The sequence below is a fragment of the Balaenoptera ricei genome, chromosome 16 (genome assembly GCF_028023285.1).
Source record: "Balaenoptera ricei isolate mBalRic1 chromosome 16, mBalRic1.hap2, whole genome shotgun sequence".
Classification (NCBI taxonomy): domain Eukaryota; kingdom Metazoa; phylum Chordata; class Mammalia; order Artiodactyla; family Balaenopteridae; genus Balaenoptera; species Balaenoptera ricei.
In genome coordinates this window covers 26,647,392-26,666,411 of record NC_082654.1, presented here as the reverse complement: position 1 = coordinate 26,666,411, position 19,020 = coordinate 26,647,392, and the positions used below count along the sequence as shown (strand labels likewise).

Sequence of the window (19,020 nt, the reverse complement as noted above, 5' to 3'; positions counted from 1 at the left end):
TTCAGTAGTTAAGACTCCGTGCTTCCACTGCAGGGGGCATAGGTTCGATTCCTGGTCAGGGAACTAGGATCCCGCAAGCCACGAGGCCTGGCCAAAAATAAATAAATAAATAACGTTTTTTTTTTTTTTTTTTAAAGAAATACAGGGAAAAGTATTGAGGATATCGGGAAATTGCTGCACAGTGAACCTTTGTAATTCACTGCTCAGTTCCATCTGACAGATAGCAGACTGACAAACCCTCCTTTCCCTCTCAGGTAGAAAGAGCTATGGGTGAACAGGCCCAGAAAGAAGTGGTCCCACCCCGCAATGTTATCATCTCCCTTTTAAGAAGCGCGGAAACTCAACCCCCATCCACAATGTTTAAGGTAACCGAAGTTAGTGCAAGTCACGTGAGGCCCTCGGGTTGCCCCGCCTTAAAGAGGCGGAGCCTCAGTTTGGAGACCAATAGCAGGAACAATCTCCGGAACAGCCCCCAACTCCAGATAGGGAAAAGGGGAGGAGCCGGGCGCCCCAGCAGCTGTAATAGCACTTCCGGACAATACTCCCCGCCCCCTCCTCCCCCTTCCGCGTCCGCTTATTTCTCCGGTGCCGGGTGGGCAGAACCAGCGGGTGCTGATTACGGGCGACGCTGTTCCGCTGCTGCTTTCTCCTCGCCTCCCCCTCCCTGTCTCCCGCCCTCCCCTTGCAGAGTAGCGGGACCGGCCTTGATGTAGGGACACCACCCTCCGCCTCTCTCCGCCCTAGCTCGGGACTCCGGCTCACCGCAGCCCGCTGCGCGCCCGCGTCTCCACCCTGCCAGCCGCGCTCTGCTCCCAGCCCATTGTATCCTCCCCATCCCCGGGCTCAGACTCCGAGGCCAGGCCGTGGCGGGAAGATCGGGGACCTCTGTGCATCCCTCCAGCCGGTCCCGCGAGTCGGGGCCCCTCCCCCGCTTGCCGTCCTCGCAACGGTGCGGTAGCTGCGAGGGCGCCCTGCCCTTTCTGCTAAGGCTGAGACGGCCGACTGGCGGGCAGCAGGGACGTACCCCCCCCAGCCCCAGCGGCGAGCACCCCCCCCACACACCCGTCCCCTTCCTGGGGGAAGGAGAGCCGAAGCCCGAGCGAGCCGAGGCAGGAAAAGGCAGCCGTGGACTGCCCGGCTCGCAGATCATTTTTATTATCGAGATCATTATTAAAAGGGGGCGGGGAGCCCAGGATGCGGGGGAGGGGGCTAGAGACGCAGCTATTTTTATTAAACAGATTATTCCTGAAATAATAATACGCGCAAGATGGCTGAAGGTGGCTGTGATGAGAGTGTTGGGGGGTTTTTTCTTCCTTTTTTTGATCTGAGGATAAAGCTCTGAGACGACAGCCGCTGCGGAGACCCTGCCCGGAGTGCCCTCCCCAGATGAGAAGCAGCGGGCGGACAAACGGACCTACCGACGGAGCAACTGGCGCGGGCCCGCCCCGGACGCGTCGCCTGGGCAGCAGCCGGGGGCCGCGGGCGCTCGCCTTTCTCCGACTTCTTCCAATTCTAATCTTTTTTTATATTTTGGAAAGAACCGGGGTGGGTGGAGCAGAGGTGGAGAGAAATCGGGACTTGGCATTTTCTCCCTTCTCTCTCTCCTAATTTGAGGGAGGCTGCCAGCCCTCTCCTTAAAAAAAAAATCCCACCACAAAAAAAAAAACAAAACAAAACAAAACAGAGAGAGAGATAGAAAGAACGCTGCAGGACCCTTCAGCGAGCACGCTCGAACCCCCGGCCGCCACCGCGGCGGCCGCCGGGAGCCCAAGATGGCTGGGCGCTGAGGGAGGCAGTCCGGCTCGGCTAGCTTGGCCCGGCCCCGCCGCCGCGGGCTGGCTCCGACCGCAGCCCCGAAGGCCGGAGGAGAGGCCGAGAAGAAAAGAAAGTGGGGGGGGAGGGGGGCCGGGGTGGCGAAGGGGGAGGGCCGGGGGGGAGGGGAGGGCCGGGAGCCGAGCCTCCTGTTCATTAGCAGTTGAGAAAAATTCCTTTCTAGTTTGATCAATCCTTGTTTTCCTCGGCAGAGCCGGGGCGCCCGCCCAGCGCGGAGACGGAGAGCGGGGTCTCTCGCGGCGGGGGCGCCCGGCGCCGGGCCTCGGGGGAGCGCAGAAGTAGCGACGAGGGGGTCAGGCCGGAGCACCGACGGGGCTTCTTCTCCCTCCCTTTCTGGTTAGCTTTTTTTTTCCACTTCTCTCCCTCCCCCTTCCGTTTCTATTTGTGAAGGGAGGAGGAAGGCAGAGGCGGGCTGGTGTCTCTGGCCGGGGACTGGAATTTCATCTGAATGACTGCCCCTGCACTCACGCAGTGCCCCGGAGTCGGCCCGCCTGCGCCCCGCAGCCCGCACCCGCAGACGGCCGGCCAGCCGGGGGGCGCCCGCGCCGCGGCCCGGGGACCGGCTTGCCTCTCCCGCCTGGTCCGGATCTAGCAGTCCTTGGCGCGGCCGCACTCGCTTCTCCGGCCTCTCCGACCCTGGACGAGGCGAGGGAGGCGCAGCGCCGGCGAGCCAGGAGAGAGCCACCATTGCCGCTGCCGTCGCTGGAAGAAGTGTGCGGCTCCCGGGCTCTGTCCGCCTTGGGGCGCGCCCCAATGTCAGCCTCGGGGCCGAGTGCAGGCCGTGGGCCGCCGCTGCCCTAGCCGCGCCGACCGGGAGGCGGCCTCTTATATGGAATTTGGACCCCGGCACTCCCCTCCAGGGCTGGTGCCCCGGCCGCGGCCCTGGCGCAGTCCGCCGTCTCCCGCTAGGCGCTCGGGAGGAGGAGGAGGAGACGCAGCCGGCTGCGCGCGCTGCGTGAGGACCGAGGCTCCCTCCTCTGGGGGGCGGGCGCGCGGAAGGCGCTGGTGACTGAGCGACTCTCGGGGCCGCCGGGGCCCGGAGCTCGGGGCTTGGTGGGCCTGTAGTGGCACCGGACGGACCCCCAGGGTTGGGGAGTTGGGGAGACCTGCCCGGGCTCCCTGCCCGCAGCCGCTATGGCGGAGAATTGGAAGAACTGCTTCGAGGAGGAGCTCATCTGCCCCATCTGCCTCCATGTCTTCGTGGAGCCGGTGCAATTGCCGTGCAAACACAACTTCTGTCGGGGCTGCATTGGCGAGGCGTGGGCCAAGGACAGCGGCCTGGTGCGCTGCCCAGAGTGCAACCAGGCCTACAACCAGAAGCCGGGCCTGGAGAAGAACCTGAAGCTCACCAACATCGTGGAGAAGTTCAACGCCCTGCACGTGGAGAAGCCGCCGGCGGCGCTGCACTGCGTGTTCTGCCGCCGTGGCCCCCCGCTGCCGGCGCAGAAGGTCTGCCTGCGCTGCGAGGCTCCCTGCTGCCAGTCCCACGTGCAGACGCACCTGCAGCAGCCCTCCACCGCCCGCGGGCACCTCCTGGTGGAGGCGGACGACGTGCGGGCCTGGAGCTGCCCGCAACACAACGCCTACCGCCTTTACCACTGCGAGGCCGAGCAGGTGGCCGTGTGCCAATACTGCTGCTACTACAGCGGTGCGCATCAGGGACACTCGGTGTGCGACGTGGAGATCCGGAGGAATGAGATCCGGGCAAGTACCCTACACACAAACACACACACACTCCCTACCGCCTGGGGACCACCCATCCGGACAGGCTGACTCTTGTGACATCAGGCCAGAGGTTCCCTTCCAAACTCCCACTCTAAGTTTGGAGGCAAGGTCCTGGGAAGTAGGGTCCCCGATCAGTACTTGATAAATTCCTGCACCTGTGCTCATAGGGGGCATCTTGTGAGGCCTTTATAGAATTGAGGTGTGGGGCTCTCAGGGGTAGAGTTTGGCTGTTGCTTTTCTGTTTTGCGTGCAGCTCCCTCCCCCGGCGTTGTTTCCGTAGGCCCTACGGGAAGTCACTAAAGGGAGTGACCCAGGTCCTGCTTCTCCAGCTGCTGTTTATGTAATGAGTGTCCTGGTGCCGCTGCTGTGGCTGACATGATCCATGATGCTGGCATACCAATGAGGAAGTAAACAAAAGCAGCCATGTTAGTTTCAAGCCCTACTGGAAACACATTGGGGGGGGGGGGCGGGGGCTGGAGGGGGAGCTTCCGGAGGGAGAGCAGAACTCCTGGTATCTATCTGGCCAAGGCCTGGACAGCCAACAGCATCACCGGACAGCATCTCAGCTATTCGGATTATTCCCCATAGCCCGCTCTCCATGCGTGAGAATCGCTCGCTGCCCACTGTGTGCCTGTGCGTATTGCACGCATCTGCATGAACACACCTTAAAGTATGTCTTCATCACCCTGAGCGCTTTTCTCCCAGCCCAGTCCTCTATCACAGCCCTCCCACATTTAGGGAGGGGAAGTGGAAGATGGAAAAAGAATCCTGTGGGTTTAAGGTTGAGCCGCCTTGCAATCTGGTTTCAGGCAGCTGGCTCCCCTGGGCTGCCGGCTGGGTGATTACGGAACCGCATCCCCTCCCATTGTATACACCCTGTAGCAGCGGCCAATGTCAAAACCGCCTTCCCCCTCAGGCCTCTGGGGCTGGCCTGGCTTTGGAGCTGGACTGAAGCAATACTTCCGTCCCCTTCAGTGGAGGGGGGCTCCTCCTGGGTTCCTCCCAGGTCCCCTGGCTTTCAGGGTTGAGTCATACCAGAAAGAAGGGGTTGGCCTGAGACTGTCTGAGCCATCTCAGAAGCCCCAGCTTGGGGCCTGGGTGTGATATCATGGGGGTGAGGTTGGGCTTTGGTAGGACTGGGAAGTGTTTATGGGTGGGGGCCCCTGGAGGCTAGTCGAGGCCAGTGGGGAGCTTGGTTATGAGGAAGCTCTGAGCAGGGGACGGTTGTAGATGGGGGCTGTTTCCTGTGGGGGGGGGCCAGTCAGAATGAGTCACTGTTCAGCAATTAAAAAGCATGCATATACCACTAACAAAAGGCAGGAGGGCTGCCACAGGCTGAGGGCAGGGATAACAAATAAAATTTGCTGTATAATTAGTTTCTAATCGGATGGGCTAGCTCTGGGGTTTTGTGCCAGGACAGAGCCTCTGGTTTCTTAAAGGAAGTGTGGGTGGGGGATGGAGAGAAGAGCCTACCCCCACCCCAGGGTTGGAAAAGGCAGAGGCCATGGGGAGCAAATGAGCCCCTAGTGTACTCCGCCCCCCCACCCAGGGCAGGCAGAGCCCAGACTTTCCCTAGTATTGGGAAGCTGCTTCTATTAATAAAGATGGAAGGGCTGGGGAGGAGGCTGGGAAAAGTGCAGAGGCAGGAGAAAGGAAGGCTGTCCAGTTCTCTGTCCTGGGATTGACAGTGGAAAATGAAGGGAAGGGAAAGGTGGAGATGGGGCTGAAAGGCACAGAAGAGGGGACAGCAACCAGGGTGATGAGTGAATGTGTGCCTGCACCCACAGCTTTGCCCTTAGGTGTATTGGAGTGCTCAGGTGTCTTTCATTTAGGTGGGGGAGAAAACACAATTTTACCTGATTTGGTAGTAAGAGGGTGTCTGTGTTTGTGAGTGTCTTTGAGACTGTCTGCTTTGCCCTCAAATGCACCTGTCTCCTGTCTGTATAGTTGGGGGATGGGGGTGGCACACATACGCAAAGTATACCCTGGGGTTCCTACCGGCAGGTCTCTGATCCCCCAGCTCATGGAAGGAACTGGATGGAAGCAGGCCCTGAACTTTGTCAGCAGCTCCATGTGCGTGCGTCTGCGTGCGTGCATGCATGTGTGTGTGTGCGTGTGTGTGTGTGTTCTTGTGTTCGTTCCTGTTCCTGGTGTGGGCAGGCTCAGAAGTAGTGGGTTGCATCACAGCCAGATGTGCAGTTCTGTGCGCTCAGCATCTGTGCCCCACAGCCTGAGTCTCGTCCCTCTCCAGGCTCCCCTACCCCAGGCCCTCCAGATTCTCTCTGCTGTCCCAGGGCACTGGAGTTGGAAACCCTTCAATGGCCCAGTGCCACTCAGTGTGAGTTGGACTTATTGAACGAGTAGGAAGAGGGGCCCCACCCTCAGGGGAGGGGGTGAGCCACAAAGAACCTGAATGGAAGAACCCATTGCGCTCCATCCTCTCTAGGCTAGCCATGGGGAGGGGCGTTTTCCCGGGCCTCTTTTCCCTTGTGGGAGGGAGTCTGTCTTAAAGGGCCTCTGCTGGTACCATAGATGAAGGCAACAGAATTATCCCAGATGCAGGAGCAGAAGCATGGAAACCTGGCACACACCTTAAGATACAGCTCTGCTTCTTGTGCTTCCTCTTCCGTTGTCCCAGGGGAGGGGCAGGGGCTGCTGAAATGCCCTACTGGCTAGGAATAGGAAATGCTGATCAATCTCCCTCTGGTGGTCCTCCACACGCATACTCAAAGCACCCACCTGTGCAGCAGCCTAGAGCTGGGGCCCAGCAGGAATGCAAGCAGGGCTTCCGCCCAGCAGGGGACTAGCAGGGGGTCTCAGAGTCAGGCCTTTGAAGTCCTTGCCCCACTCTGCCCTTGGGAAGCCAGTGTGTAAGCCACGTTGCCATGAGGCCTGGATGCCCATTGGGTAGACCGCAGAGACCACTCTAAGACATGTCTAGACCCCAAATGTGTTCTGCCTTGGGGCTATGGGATACTAAGGGCCCAAGACTGGGATATTCAGGTGGACTCAGGCGTGGCGGCCCTAGGTGGTCAAACCCTCTTCCAGCCCCTGGGTTTAGGGGTTCATGTGAGGAACTCGGGACTGGTATGAGCTGGGAGCACCTCTGTCTCATGACCTCCTTCAACATAGAAAGAAGACCCAAGGTAAAGCCTAGTTATATCTGTGAAGGGCTATGCAGGGTGTGTGTGTGTGTTCAGGTCATAGTTGTGCCTCTGTGTCATTCCTAGTACCCCAGACTGAGGTTGGAAATGTTCCCAGGACCCTGTTCCTTGCATTCTCGAAGGTTTAGAGTTGAGAAGAGATGTTCTCTGGGGACAGGATCCCACTTCTTGGGCCAGTTTGGGGTTTGCAGCTGCTGGGGGTGAGGTCATCCTGCTCACATTGTCCATGGCCGGAGGGGCTGCCCTGGGACCCTGGAGGGGATCCTAGGTCTCCACCCCATGTGTCTGTCTCCAGGTGGGCTCTGGGAGTGAGGGCTGCCCTGGCCCAGCTATAGCCGGGCTGTGGCTGCAGCCTGACTCAGGCAGTACAGACCCCACCGCTCTCTGCTGCCCCCGACCGTAATCCTGAGGTCTGAGGTGGGGTGGGAGTTGACGTGGGGAGGCTCTGGGTGTGGGTGTGGGTGGGAGGTGGGAGGGTCAAGTGGCTGCTCCTTCCTTGACCATCTTGAAGGATCGGGAAGATGAGGCCTGGCTTGGCCTTCCTCCCTGGCCCCGGGCAGAGGAGCCTGAGGCGGAGGCCCAGCCCCCCACCTCCACCCCAGGATCCTGCTGACACAGCCAGACCAGACGCCTGTCATGCACGCCCTGCTGATGACTCTGCCTGCTGCAGCTCTGGGTGCCTGTGCATCCAGGTCTGTCTGCAGGTGCGTGTGTGTGCGTGTGTAACCAGTGCGTCTGGTTGTGCATCTAACATGGGACTACTTTTTTGTATCTCAACGTGTTTATCTCTGAGAAGGTGCAGTGTGAGTGACTGACTTAATTACGGAGTTGTCTTGTGTGTGGCTATGGGGTCGGGAAGACGTGCACGTGTGTGTGTGTGTGAGCGAGAGGAGGGTGCCCTGCTTGCCGTTCACCTGTGAGTTGAAGTTGAGTGTGCACACATACCTGTTGTTGACAGCGCTAGTGTGTGATTGCCTGCCTGATGGTGGTTGGTTGGTGGGTGTGAGTCTTGTGTGACTTTCTCACCTGGTGGAGGTGTTGGGGAGGGGAGGGAGGGGACTCACCTTCGGTGAGCTTGTTGCCTGTGGTGGGCTTTGGAGGTGGAAGCCTGGATGGATCCTGCGATGCTGTGTTGGGGGCATTCGGGGTGGTCATAGGAAGAAGGGGAGCCCGGCTTGGGCCCCAGCCCTGGACCGAGCAGGCAGGCTTGGCTGGCCTCATCCCTGGCTCTGGGAAAGCCTTCCTTCCCGGCTGGCCTGGCATTCAAACACAGACAAAGGGGGGCTTTCTCTCTCGCCTCTTTGTTCTGCTGCCCCAGAGCAGTGCTCTCTGCATGGCAAAAGCTAATTCCACTGTGCAGCTGGGAAACCCTCTCTGGGGTCTGCCGGGGCTTGCCTCCGAGGTGCTGCCTTTCGCCTTGCCCCTGGCTCCTGCTCTGTAGCCTCTTCTCTCTGGGTCTGTGATTGCCCGCAGCCTGGGGGTCCACATGGTAGCCCCAGGTAGGGGCTGAGGCACGGGAAGGGGCAACTAAGGCTGAGACCAGGAGGGAGTGCTGTGGCCCAGAGAGAGGGGAGGCTGACATACTCCTAGGACAAGGGCTTATGTGGGAGAGTGGGGGGCGGCTTGGCAGCTGGGGAGGAGGTTAGGAGGGGGTAGCTCTGAGCGAGGGCTTCATCCAGAGCTGGAGCTGGCATGAGAGTCATCTGGGCAGGGATCCCAGCAGGCGGAGGTACTCCAGCAGCCCAGCGCCCTCTTCCTGCCTCCACCCCATCACAGGGGCTGCTGGCCCCAGCTCTGGTCCCATCTAAAAACCTGAGGCCTGCCTCTGGCCCAGATCCTGGGGCCCTGCTCCCTCCTGACTTTGCTTCTCTTCAAGGTTGACTTGAGGGTTTTATTATTATCATTTATTAACTTTTACACAGCCTAGAGTCCCAATGGCCTTACCCGTCTGCCCAGTCCAGTCTGGCATCAAAAATGCCAGCTGGGCCTGGCGAGTCAGTCTCCAGAGGGCTGTGAGTGAGGCTTTCCCAAGGCAGGAATGTAAAGGGCTCATGATTGCCCCCTCTCCAGGCTGGGAGGGGCTTTGGAGGGAGCAGCTCAAGGCAGAGTCTAGAACATTAGGCGACAGATATGAGGGTCTTGGAGGGGTGGGAATGGAGTGCCCCCAAGTCTTCTTGATCTTTTGCCCTCACAGACCCAGGAGCAGACTGTGGAAGGCCTTAGGTCCTTAGGGAAGGACAGGGTCAGGAGTGAGCAGGTCCCACCTGGGCCAGCAGGTGTAGAGTGGGGCTGGGCCTCCAATTGCCCCCGCCCCTGCTGGAGGCCTGGTCCCTCAGGTGCTTCTAGTCTAGACCATTCTAGTCTCCACTCTGTTCCTGCACACTTGAGGTGTGCCACAATCCAGGTGACCCACTGTGGGCTGGGAGCAGTTTGTAAGGTGCCCTCCCCCACATTGAGAGGCCTTGCCCTGAATCAAGCTGGGAAATCTCTCAGCTGTGGGTTTTTCCCAGGTGGGCAGTGGAGCCTCAGCTCTCAGTAGTTCCGGGAGGTTGGGATAGAAAGGAGGCTGCTGGTAGTGGGGAGGGGTCCTTGCTTCCTCTGTTCCCCATCTTCCAGCTTCTCAGCAACCTGATTCATTCACTGGTAGAATCGAGGTGAGGGGTAATAAAGAGGCAGCAAGTGAATATTTCCTTTCTTCCCCACCACCCCAATTTTCCAGTGCCTGAGGTAGCAGTGTCCCCCCGCCCCCTGCTTCCCCCCAGTGTTGGCTGTGGCAGGATCAAGAGCACCTAGCCCCGAGGGAGCGCCATTCCTGCAAGGGCGAACTGGCCATGGTGGGCCCCCCTCCCAGCCCTCCCTGGCTGGCACCCCCTGGCCAGTTTCCTTCCTATTCCTGGCCCTTCCCTTCCCCCTGTAGTGGAGACAAAAGCCCGGTGGCCTCTGAGCTGGGGGAGGGCCAATGAAACCCAGCCACCTGCTAGGGAGTGTGGCCACTGCCTTTGCTAGACCTGGACTGGGCTGCACCCCAGAGGGCTCTGGGCAGGCAGGAACCAGGACCTGGACCCGGAAGCCAAGGGAAGACCCCTCAGGGTCCCAGGGTGGCCGTGCTGCCAGGAAAGGATCTGAGAAAAGCCTAGATGAGGGAAGGGGCTGAGCCCCACTCCCCAGGACAAGACAGGAAGTGCCTCCCTTGGCTGTGCCCTGAGGGGTCAGCCATGAACTCCCTGAAGGGGTTTCAGGGGATTGGCACAGAGGCCTCCCACGGGTCTGGAGGGTGGGAGTGAACAGCCCCATTCCAGGCCTCTGAGGGAAGTGGGGCTGAGATCCTATCTGGGGCTGCCCCTCGTCTGGGACTCAGCTCCAGGTGCACCTCTACTCTGATACCAGTGGGTTTGGTCATGAGAAGTAGTTGGGCCGGGAGACCGTGGTGCACAGATGTGTGTGTGGCTGGGGCCTGGGCTCTCGGATATCCTGGGCGCTGGGAAGGCAGGAGTGGCCTGGAGCCTGAGATGCATCCAAACTGGAGGGACTGTCTTCCCGAGTGTGGGGATGAGGCAGCCAGCAGGCAAAAAATTGAGGGCCAGTTGCAACAGGGGAGGTAAAAAGGTCTCATATCCTTTGGTGGTACCCTGGCCACCTTGCCTTCAGGCAGCCCTCCCTCAATCGTCGGGGGCCTTCAGGAGGGCCAGCCTTCACTGTGCAGGGCTGTGTGTGTGACAGTGTGCCTGAGGTGCTCAGGGCCCAGGTGGTGGCGTGTGCTTGTGTGTGTGCGTGCAGTTGTATGCATGTAGGTGGGCCATACTGTGGGGTGCCGCCTGCCCTTTTCATGTGACTGGGGGCAGTTTCACAGGAAGGGAGGATGTGTGACTACCTCTGCTCCTGCTCCCAGCCAGCTGTGTTTCTCTACAGGCTCTGACTCTCAGGCTGGCAGCAGATCCATGTGCATGTTGGGCTGGGGTGGAGGCAGGGCAACATCTCCTAGGGCTGTCTCTTACGGTACTGTCCTGGGTCACTGAAAGGTCAAATTGTTGGGGGGGGGGTGTGCCGGGGGGGTGCCCCAGGCTTTCCCAGCTCAGAATCTGAGAGCCTCACCCCCTACCTCCTCCTGTCCCCAGGGCCCTGGTTCGAGGGTAGCCACCAACACAAAACAGGGTCGCTGAACTCTCTTGGCTGGCCTTGGTTTCCCCATATGTAAAAGGGTTTGGGGGAATAAGGAAGGGATTGGTGGCAGCTTGTCTTTTGGAAGCCAGCTGAGTGTGGACAGGAGTGGGGGTCATGGGTCAAACTTGAGGGTCACTTTGAGGTCCACACAGAGGAAGAAAAAGAACCACTTCTTGTTGAGTGGACACTTACTGTGAGCTAGGTTCTGTGCAATCTGCTTTGCAAACCTTGTTTTGTGTGCAAAACCCATGGGTTTATTCAGGAAACACATTATGCATCTGTAGGGTGCTGGGGCCTTTGTGGGTCCCGGCTAGGAAGGGAAGTGGAAAAATACAGCAGCAAAGCCCTGTTTTCAAGAGGCCTTGAGTTTTGTTTGGAGATTAGACCGCAGTTGGTCAGACTATAGAATAGTGTTGTCCTATAGCTCTTTCTGTGAGATGGTCACGTTTTGTGTCTGTGGTGTCCAGTACATTAGCCACTAGCTACATGTAGCTATTGAGCACTTGAAATGAGGCTGGTACAACAGAAGAACTGATGTTCAATTTAATTTATTTTTAACTAACTTAAAATGAAATAGCCACATGTGACTAGTGGCTACTGTATTGGACAGCACAGCTACAGAGGGAGAGCAGAATGTGACAGTCTCCTGTATGGCCAGGACAGGGAGGGTCCTGCACAGACTCCGAGCAGGGGCCATGGAAAGTTTCCTAGAGGAGCAGGGCCTTAAGCTGGGCTTTGAAGGATAGACAGGGGATGGGGAGAAGGCACTGTGGGCTGCAGAAAAACATCAGCTGGGTGCAGGGAGTTCAAATTTGCAGTGTCAGGGACAGGATACCAGCCCACCTGGCTGGGAGAGTCAGGTTGTAAGTAAAAGAGAGCCTACAGAGTTTGGAAGGAGGGGTCATCGAGGGCTCTTGGGCAGGAGAGAGACCCTGTTTGAAGAGGTGTGTCTGTCTGGCAAGGGAGGATGACAGGGTGGCTGGAACGGCTGGGATAGGCAGGTCTGGGAAGAGAGGGGTTGTAGAGACAGAAGATTAAGAGCTGAGAAGAGCAGCATGGTCCAGAACCTTCCAGCAGACTGACCTTGGGTCTTAGGAGAGCCAGAGTTTCCTTTCCACCCAGGTCCAACTGAGGGGCTGAGGGAGTTAGCAAGGACTTCAGAGGCCTAGCTCTCAGCATCAAGAGGAAGCACGGGGGCAGCTGTCTGGCTTGATGCCCCCCAAGTGTAAGGCAAGCATCAGGTGAGATCTCTGGACCGGGCCAGAGGGCCTGTGAGACCCGGGAAGGTTGTGTGACCCTCTGCATCATTTCTAAGATGGTGCTCCCCAGAGAGAGGCAGCATGACTTGGATAAGAACAGACCCTACTACCTGGTCATTTAGGTTTGTATTCCAGCTCTGACACTAGCTGTGTGACTTTGGACGAATTACTTAACCTTTCTGGTTTCCTCTTCTCTGAAATGAGGATGATAATAGTACGTATCTCATAGCATTACTGGAATGATTAGATAAGTCTATACAGGAAAAGTGCTTACAACAGAGGCAGGCCTGACCCTGCCCTCAGAAAGTTTATGGTTTAGATATGTGTGGGCTTTCTCTTCCTGGGGACAGGCTGGCCAGACAGTTGTCACCAGGCCCCTGGGATTGCATGGGAGCCAGACGGGGTTGGGGGCAGAAATTTTAGGTCATCTGGGAAAAAGACTCCATAGGTTGAGTCTGTTCTGTAGAGGGAAGGATGGTGTTCCCCCATTCCTCTGATGCCCCTACCCCAACTGTCTCTGCAGAAGATGCTGATGAAGCAGCAGGACCGGCTGGAGGAGCGAGAGCAGGACATTGAGGACCAACTGTACAAACTCGAGTCAGACAAGCGCCTGGTGGAGGTAGCTAAGCCCAAGCCCATGGTATGAGGTGGGGGGCGGCTTGGGGGCTGGGCCTTGGGCTAGGATCTGTTGCGTGGTCGGCTCTGTGCCGGAATCCCTTGATCAGTCATTCAATGAGCCATCAGTGGATGAGCCCCCCACTGGTGCCAGGGTACCTGTCCAGAGCCCTGTGCTACCAGTGGGGGATTGGCAGGTCAGACTTTGCTTTTGGGAGCCCTGGGCAGCCTGGGGCTTTGGGGTCCCAGACTCCCCCATCCAGGATGTGAGACAGGCAGGAGCAGCAGGCAGAAGTTCCCAGTACTTACCTGCCCACCCACTCTTGCCCCGGTGCCCGCAGGAGAAGGTGAGCCAGCTGAAGGAGGAAGTGCGGCTGCAGTACGAGAAGCTGCACCAGCTGCTGGATGAGGACCTGCGGCAGACGGTGGAGGTCCTGGACAAGGCCCAGGCCAAGTTCTGCAGCGAGAATGCAGCGCAGGCGCTGCATCTCGGGGAGCGCATGCAGGAGGCCAAGAAGCTGCTGGGCTCCCTGCAGCTGCTCTTCGACAAGACGGAGGACGTCAGCTTCATGAAGGTGGGCTGGGCCTGGGACCGCCTGGTGGGACCCAAGGGGCATTTTCAAGGTTTTTTTCTTTTTTTTTTTCCTGCATTGGGTCTTCGTTGCTGTGCGCGGGCTTTCTCTAGTTGCGGCGAGCGGGGGCTGCTCTTCGTTGAGGTGCGCGGGCTTCTCATTGCGGTGGCTTCTCTTGTTGTGGAGCATGAGCTCTAGGTGTGCAGGCTTCCATAGTTTTGGTGCGCAGGCTCAGTAGTTGTGGCTCGCGGGCTCTAGAGCACAGGCTTAGTAGTTGTGGCGCACGGGCTTAGTTGCTCTGCAGCATGTGGGATCTTCCCGGACCAGGGCTCGAACCTGTGTCCACTGCATTGGCAGGCAGATTCTTAACCACTGCATCATCAGGGAAGCCCCAAGGGGCATTTCTAAATTGGAGTCTGCGATGCTTTGCTCCCCAACTGGTTCCCCCCACCTGTATGCTCACAGGGCTTTGGAGCCAGCCTGCATGGATTCAAAACCCTCCCACCCTGTTCCTTCTAGCTTTGTGACCTTGGGCAAGTCATATGTGTTCCCTAGGCCTCAGCTCCCTCACTTATAAAATGGGGTTGATAATACAGGTCTATTATCTGTTATACACAATGCCAAATTTTTAAAAATCTCTGAAAACTGAAAGAAAAAAGTTCTGGCAGCTCATTTAACAGCAAAAATTTACCTGAACTGATGCTGGCAATTTATGGCCTTTATTGATCTTACTTGGTACAAATATTGAAACATATTGCTGGGACTTCCCCGGCAGTCTAGTGGTTAAGACTCCACGCTTCCAGTGCAGGGGAGGGATTCGATCCCTGGTCAGGGAACTAAGATGCCACATGCCACGAGGCGTGGCCAAAAAAAAAAATATATCGCTGCAGAAACATTGATGTGTTAGATTACAGTGTCTTACACTGTAATCACATATTATGATACGGGCATCATATTTCCCTTCTAAAGTCCAAAAAATTCCAAATTCCAAAACACATCTTGCCCCAAAGATTTTGGGTAAAAGATTGAGTGCCTGCAGAACCTTCCTCCTAGGGTAGTTGTTTAGATAAGATGATAGATGTATAGAAAGCACTTACAGTGTTGTCTGTCACATAGCAAGTGCTCAATCTTCTGAAAATGGAGGCACCCCACCCCCTGCCCCTGCCCCGCTCTGGCCAGAATCAGAAGGTCAGCCCTGCCTGGGGGGAGAGACGATGGGGCAGCTTCCATCTTCCCCTCTCTCATGCTGCCCTTCCCACTGACTAACCCTTTTCTCTCCCTCTAGAACACCAAGTCGGTGAAAATTCTAATGGACAGGTGAGCAGATGGCCACCAGCCCTCAGGGGAACACATGTGGGGGAGGGCAGGAAGGGCCAGGCCCACTGGGGGGAGGTAGGGCGGGCTTACTGGTGATACCTCCTCACAGCAGATGCCCCGTCCACTGCCCCCAGGACCCAGACCTGCACAGGCAGCAGCCTTTCTCCCCCTAAGATCGGCCACTTGAACTCCAAGCTCTTCCTGAACGAGGTGGCCAAGAAGGAGAAGCAGCTACGGAAGATGCTAGAAGGTGAGGGTGGGATCCTCAATCAAAGGGAGAGAACCCTTTGGGCAGGGGTAAATGCCAGAAACTTCCTTCTGAGAGGCAGCCTGGCCTAGTCAGATAGACCTTTCCTCATATCCCTGCTTTGCTACTTCTAGCTGTGGGACCTTGGGCAAGCCGTAGGACCTCCCTGAGCCTCAGCTTCTTCAGCTGTAAAATGGGAATGATAATAGTATCTGCTTGCTAATGGAGTAGTGAGCGTCAAGATGGTGCATGATGTATTGTTCTTGGTCCTACAGATGGAAAATGTCCCCGGGGGAGAGGAGGCCTGGGTTGCCTGGGACGGGGGCTTTAGCGACTTTTGCCCAAACTCTCCACAGGCCCCTTCAGCACACCGGTGCCCTTCCTGCAGAGCGTCCCCCTGTACCCTTGTGGTGTGAGCAGCTCTGGGGCGGAAAAGCGCAAGCACTCGACGGCCTTCCCTGAGGCCAGTTTCCTAGAGACGTCGTCGGGCCCCGTGGGCAGCCAGTATGGGGCAGCGAGCACAGCCAGCGGCGAGGGCCAGTCAGGGCAGCCCCTGGGCCCCTGCAGCTCCACGCAGCACTTGGTGGCCCTGCCGGGCGGCGCCCAACCAGTGCACTCAAGTCCTGTGTTCCCCCCATCGCAGTATCCCAATGGCTCCGCCGCCCAGCAGCCCATGCTCCCCCAGTATGGGGGCCGCAAGATTCTCGTCTGTTCTGTGGACAACTGTTACTGTTCTTCCGTGGCCAACCATGGCGGCCACCAGCCCTACCCCCGCTCCGGCCACTTCCCCTGGACAGTGCCCTCACAGGAGTACTCACACGCGCTCCCGCCCACACCTTCCGTCCCCCAGTCCCTTCCCAGCCTGGCGGTCAGAGACTGGCTCGACGCCTCCCAGCAGCCTGGCCACCAGGATTTCTACAGGGTGTACGGGCAGCCGTCCACCAAACACTACGTGACGAGCTAACGCTACGCGGGCGGTGGGGCGCTGGGGAGTCTCCCCCCTCAGCCCCCAGTGGCTCGGGAATGACGCATCCAGAGACCTGCCCTTCTACCTTCCTGTCCTCCCTCCCTTCCTCCTTCATTTCCCCAAGTCTTTTCCTTTTGGATTTTGTTTTGTTTGGGGCTTGTTTTGATTTTTTTTTATTACGAATCTCCTGGACTCTGAGGTGACAGTGGGAGCTGGCCTGGGCCGGGGCTGCAGGTGGCTCTGGAGTTGGGAAAGCGTCTACCTCAAGGCGCTGAGCTCTCTCTCTGTCTCTCCTTTTTTCTTCCACTCCTTCCCCTACCCACCCCCGTGGCTGGAAGGAGCCTCAGCTTCCCCTAAAGCCTTGGGGGTAGCGGCAGTTTCCAACCCTCCTCAGCCAGCCCTGGGAGGAGGGACCAGTGCCCACTGGCCTGCTTCTCCTCTTCTTTTTCTTTTGGGCAGTTTGATCACTGACTAAATAAGGAATGACCTGTAGATTGTGGGGCTTTTTTTTTTTTTTTTAATTTTTTTTAAAACCAAGAATGATTTCTCCTGCTTCCTTCTCACCATCCTCCCAGACGGAGTTCAAGGGCCACTTCTCAAGCAGCTTTTGGCACCTTCAGCCTCAGAATGGAATCTTAAAGACAGGAACCCCCATGTCCAGGAAAGGGGAAAGGAACCTTGCCAATGATAGTGACCACAGCAGAAGCAAATAATAATAATATTAATAATAATAAAGAGAAATAAAAGAAATAATAAAAAAAAAACCATAGCACAGCCCTTGTTGAGGTCAGCGGGAGAGGAGGGGCTGCCGGGAGTTGGGTCCTTGCCTGGATTTTGACACAGCGACTTCCTGTAGTGAGCACTTTGTATGAATCGTGGACTTCCTGTTCTCAAGGCGCAGGTATTTATTCTGTAATCTGTCTAGAGCACACACCGAAATCCAACCTTCTAATAAACATAATGGCGCAGTCCCACTCCCTGCCTCGCCTCTTACCCCTAACTCCCCCAGGCCTGGGGTCTTCAGGCGTTGGTGTGGGGAGGGGCCCCTCTAGGGATGGAAGCCCCTGCCCTCCTTGCCTTGATTCTCTCCTGGGTTTAGCCTGTTCCAGGCCTGTGAATGTCAGTTCGTCAGGCACTAACTACGTCTGGTCTCAGCCTTGGTTTCATTTGGCAAATATTTGCTGAGGGCCTCCTGGGCCCAGCCCCCGGCTGCATGGGCCCCGGCGTCTCTTTGAGTTTCTGCCAACATGCTCTTAGCAAGGACAGACAAAGGAAGAAATACCTTTCTATGAGTCTTGCAGAGTTTACCTCCTTCAGTCCACAAATATTTATTAAGCACATGCTAAGCGCCAGGCACTGTGTAGGGCCAAGGGCACAGAAGTAGAGCAGACCCTATCTTGGAATTTAGTCTAACTGAGCCTTGGCCCCCACTGGGGGAGGAGGCGGGGAGGGTCACTCAGCTCCATGCTTCCTTTGGTAACTTGGGCTCTAGCCCCTGCCCCTGAGCATGGAGGGAGGACAGGCAGGAAAATCTTGTGCTCTGGGAGGCACAGTGCTAGGGTAACAAGGTGAAAAAGACATCCTACCCTCATCCCCTTTGGCAGAGCTTCTCAAAGAGTAGCATGCTTGGGAGCTTGTTAAAAGGGCTGAATCCTGGGGCCCTACTTGGACTTAGTGGGAATCACTGAGGGCCCAGGAACCTGTTTGCTTTTTTGTTTGTTTGTTTTTTTGCCACGCTACACAGCATGCAGGATCTTAGTTCCCCAACCAGGGATCGAACCCATGTTCCCTGCAGTCCTGCAGTGGAAGCACAGAGTCCTAACCACTGGACCACCAGGGAATTCCCAGTAATCTGCATTTTTAACCCCCTGGTAATTCTGACACATCCTGGGGTTCGAGAAGTGCTGCCATGAGGGACTGGCCAGGGACCTGCTTGTCGCAGGGACCCGTGGGCTGGAAGGAGGGGCTGGGGCACACCAAGCCCTCCTCTGTTGGAGCAGGAGCGGTGTGAGGGGGTTGCTGATCTTTTAAAAAGATCTCTGGTTTGTTGCCTAACAGTTTGCATGGATCTGCTTATGTGTAAAGTAGGAGGGTCAACCTTTCCTGGGTGCCTAATTCTCTTTCCCCTTGTCTGGGTAGAATCTGAGCCTGAATGCCTCCCACCCCAGAAAGCCTAGCGCAAGACAGGGAACTATGGGTAAGTCCTGCACCAGGGGTCCAACCCTCACTGACTCTTAGTCACCCCTCTTCTCAGAAAAATAAGCACTCAAGTTGGAGGACATGGTGAGTCCATGTCCCCCGGCCAGTCGGGCTGGCCAGACAAAAGTGTTGGTCTACTGCCTCTGTCTTCCCATCCTGTGGGAGTAGAAAATGACTCAGTGTGGGGTGGGTGGACCCTTGATTCACTTCTCCCCCTTCCCCACTTTGGCAAGGAGCCAGAGCCAGGAGCAGGATGACAACAGCTGGCCTGCCCCTTTCTCTTCCCCTGCACCTGTTTGGGGCTATTGAGGGGAGGCAGATGGCTGGAGCACAGTGCCCTTCCAACCCAGGGTGGAAGGATGCCTGGGGCCAGGTGCTGGTGGACAGATAGACATTTAACTCCACTCACATCTGCTCCTGACTCACTGTCGCTTTCTCTGGTTGTCAGGAACCCTGGGACATCTTCTGTGCCAGGAGTTGGGAGCCAAGACAGAAAGCTGCCCAATTTCTTTCCCACTTGGCCTAGTTTTGTTTTAGCTGATGGAAGAGGTTCTTTCTCCAGGTACATCGATGAAACTGGGATATGGAGGGGAGACTGGTGGTAGCGGGATGAGCTTGAACCCCACCAGGTCCCAGCTCTGAAAGCCCACCCCAGCAAATAGACACCCAGGCACGCAGGCTGTAGGCCAAGGAGCTAACTGTGTAGTATGGCCTGGAGTGTCTGGGCAGCCAGGGAAGCCGGGAGACGCTCACCCCATCCAGCTGTCCCCAGCTACCCAGCTGTCCCTGGCTTTGTAGGAGCAGCTGTCACCCACCTCCCAAAAGGGTCAGGGGCAAAGGAGGCCAGGAAAGCTGGAGGTGACCCAGGAACAGGGCCAGCTGGAGAAGGCGTGGGGGCCTTCCTCACCCTGCGCACTCAAGACACCTCTCACAGCCACAGGCGCGCCCTGTGCCTCCCTCG

The 19,020-nt window shown here is 57.4% G+C and overlaps 1 protein-coding gene across 3 annotated transcripts; it reads left to right on the top strand.

The window, feature by feature from the left end:
- The first annotated feature begins 578 nt into the window (after nt 1-578).
- Nucleotides 579-16,834, top strand: TRIM8 (tripartite motif containing 8). Of its 3 annotated transcripts, none has more exons than XM_059899188.1 (7): nt 579-949; nt 2,025-3,537; nt 12,666-12,761; nt 13,099-13,332; nt 14,615-14,646; nt 14,781-14,896; nt 15,250-16,834. In XM_059899188.1, exons 2-7 carry the CDS (start codon nt 2,968-2,970, stop codon nt 15,855-15,857), a joined length of 1,656 nt encoding a protein of 551 aa, XP_059755171.1. In that variant the 5' UTR covers nt 579-949; nt 2,025-2,967; the 3' UTR covers nt 15,858-16,834. The 3 variants fall into 3 exon arrangements, with proteins under 3 accessions (XP_059755171.1, XP_059755170.1, XP_059755169.1); XM_059899187.1 differs by having other exon boundaries at nt 579-1,545; XM_059899186.1 differs by lacking the exon at nt 579-949 and having other exon boundaries at nt 1,932-2,169; nt 2,306-3,537.
- Nucleotides 16,835-19,020: the final 2,186 nt, after the last annotated feature.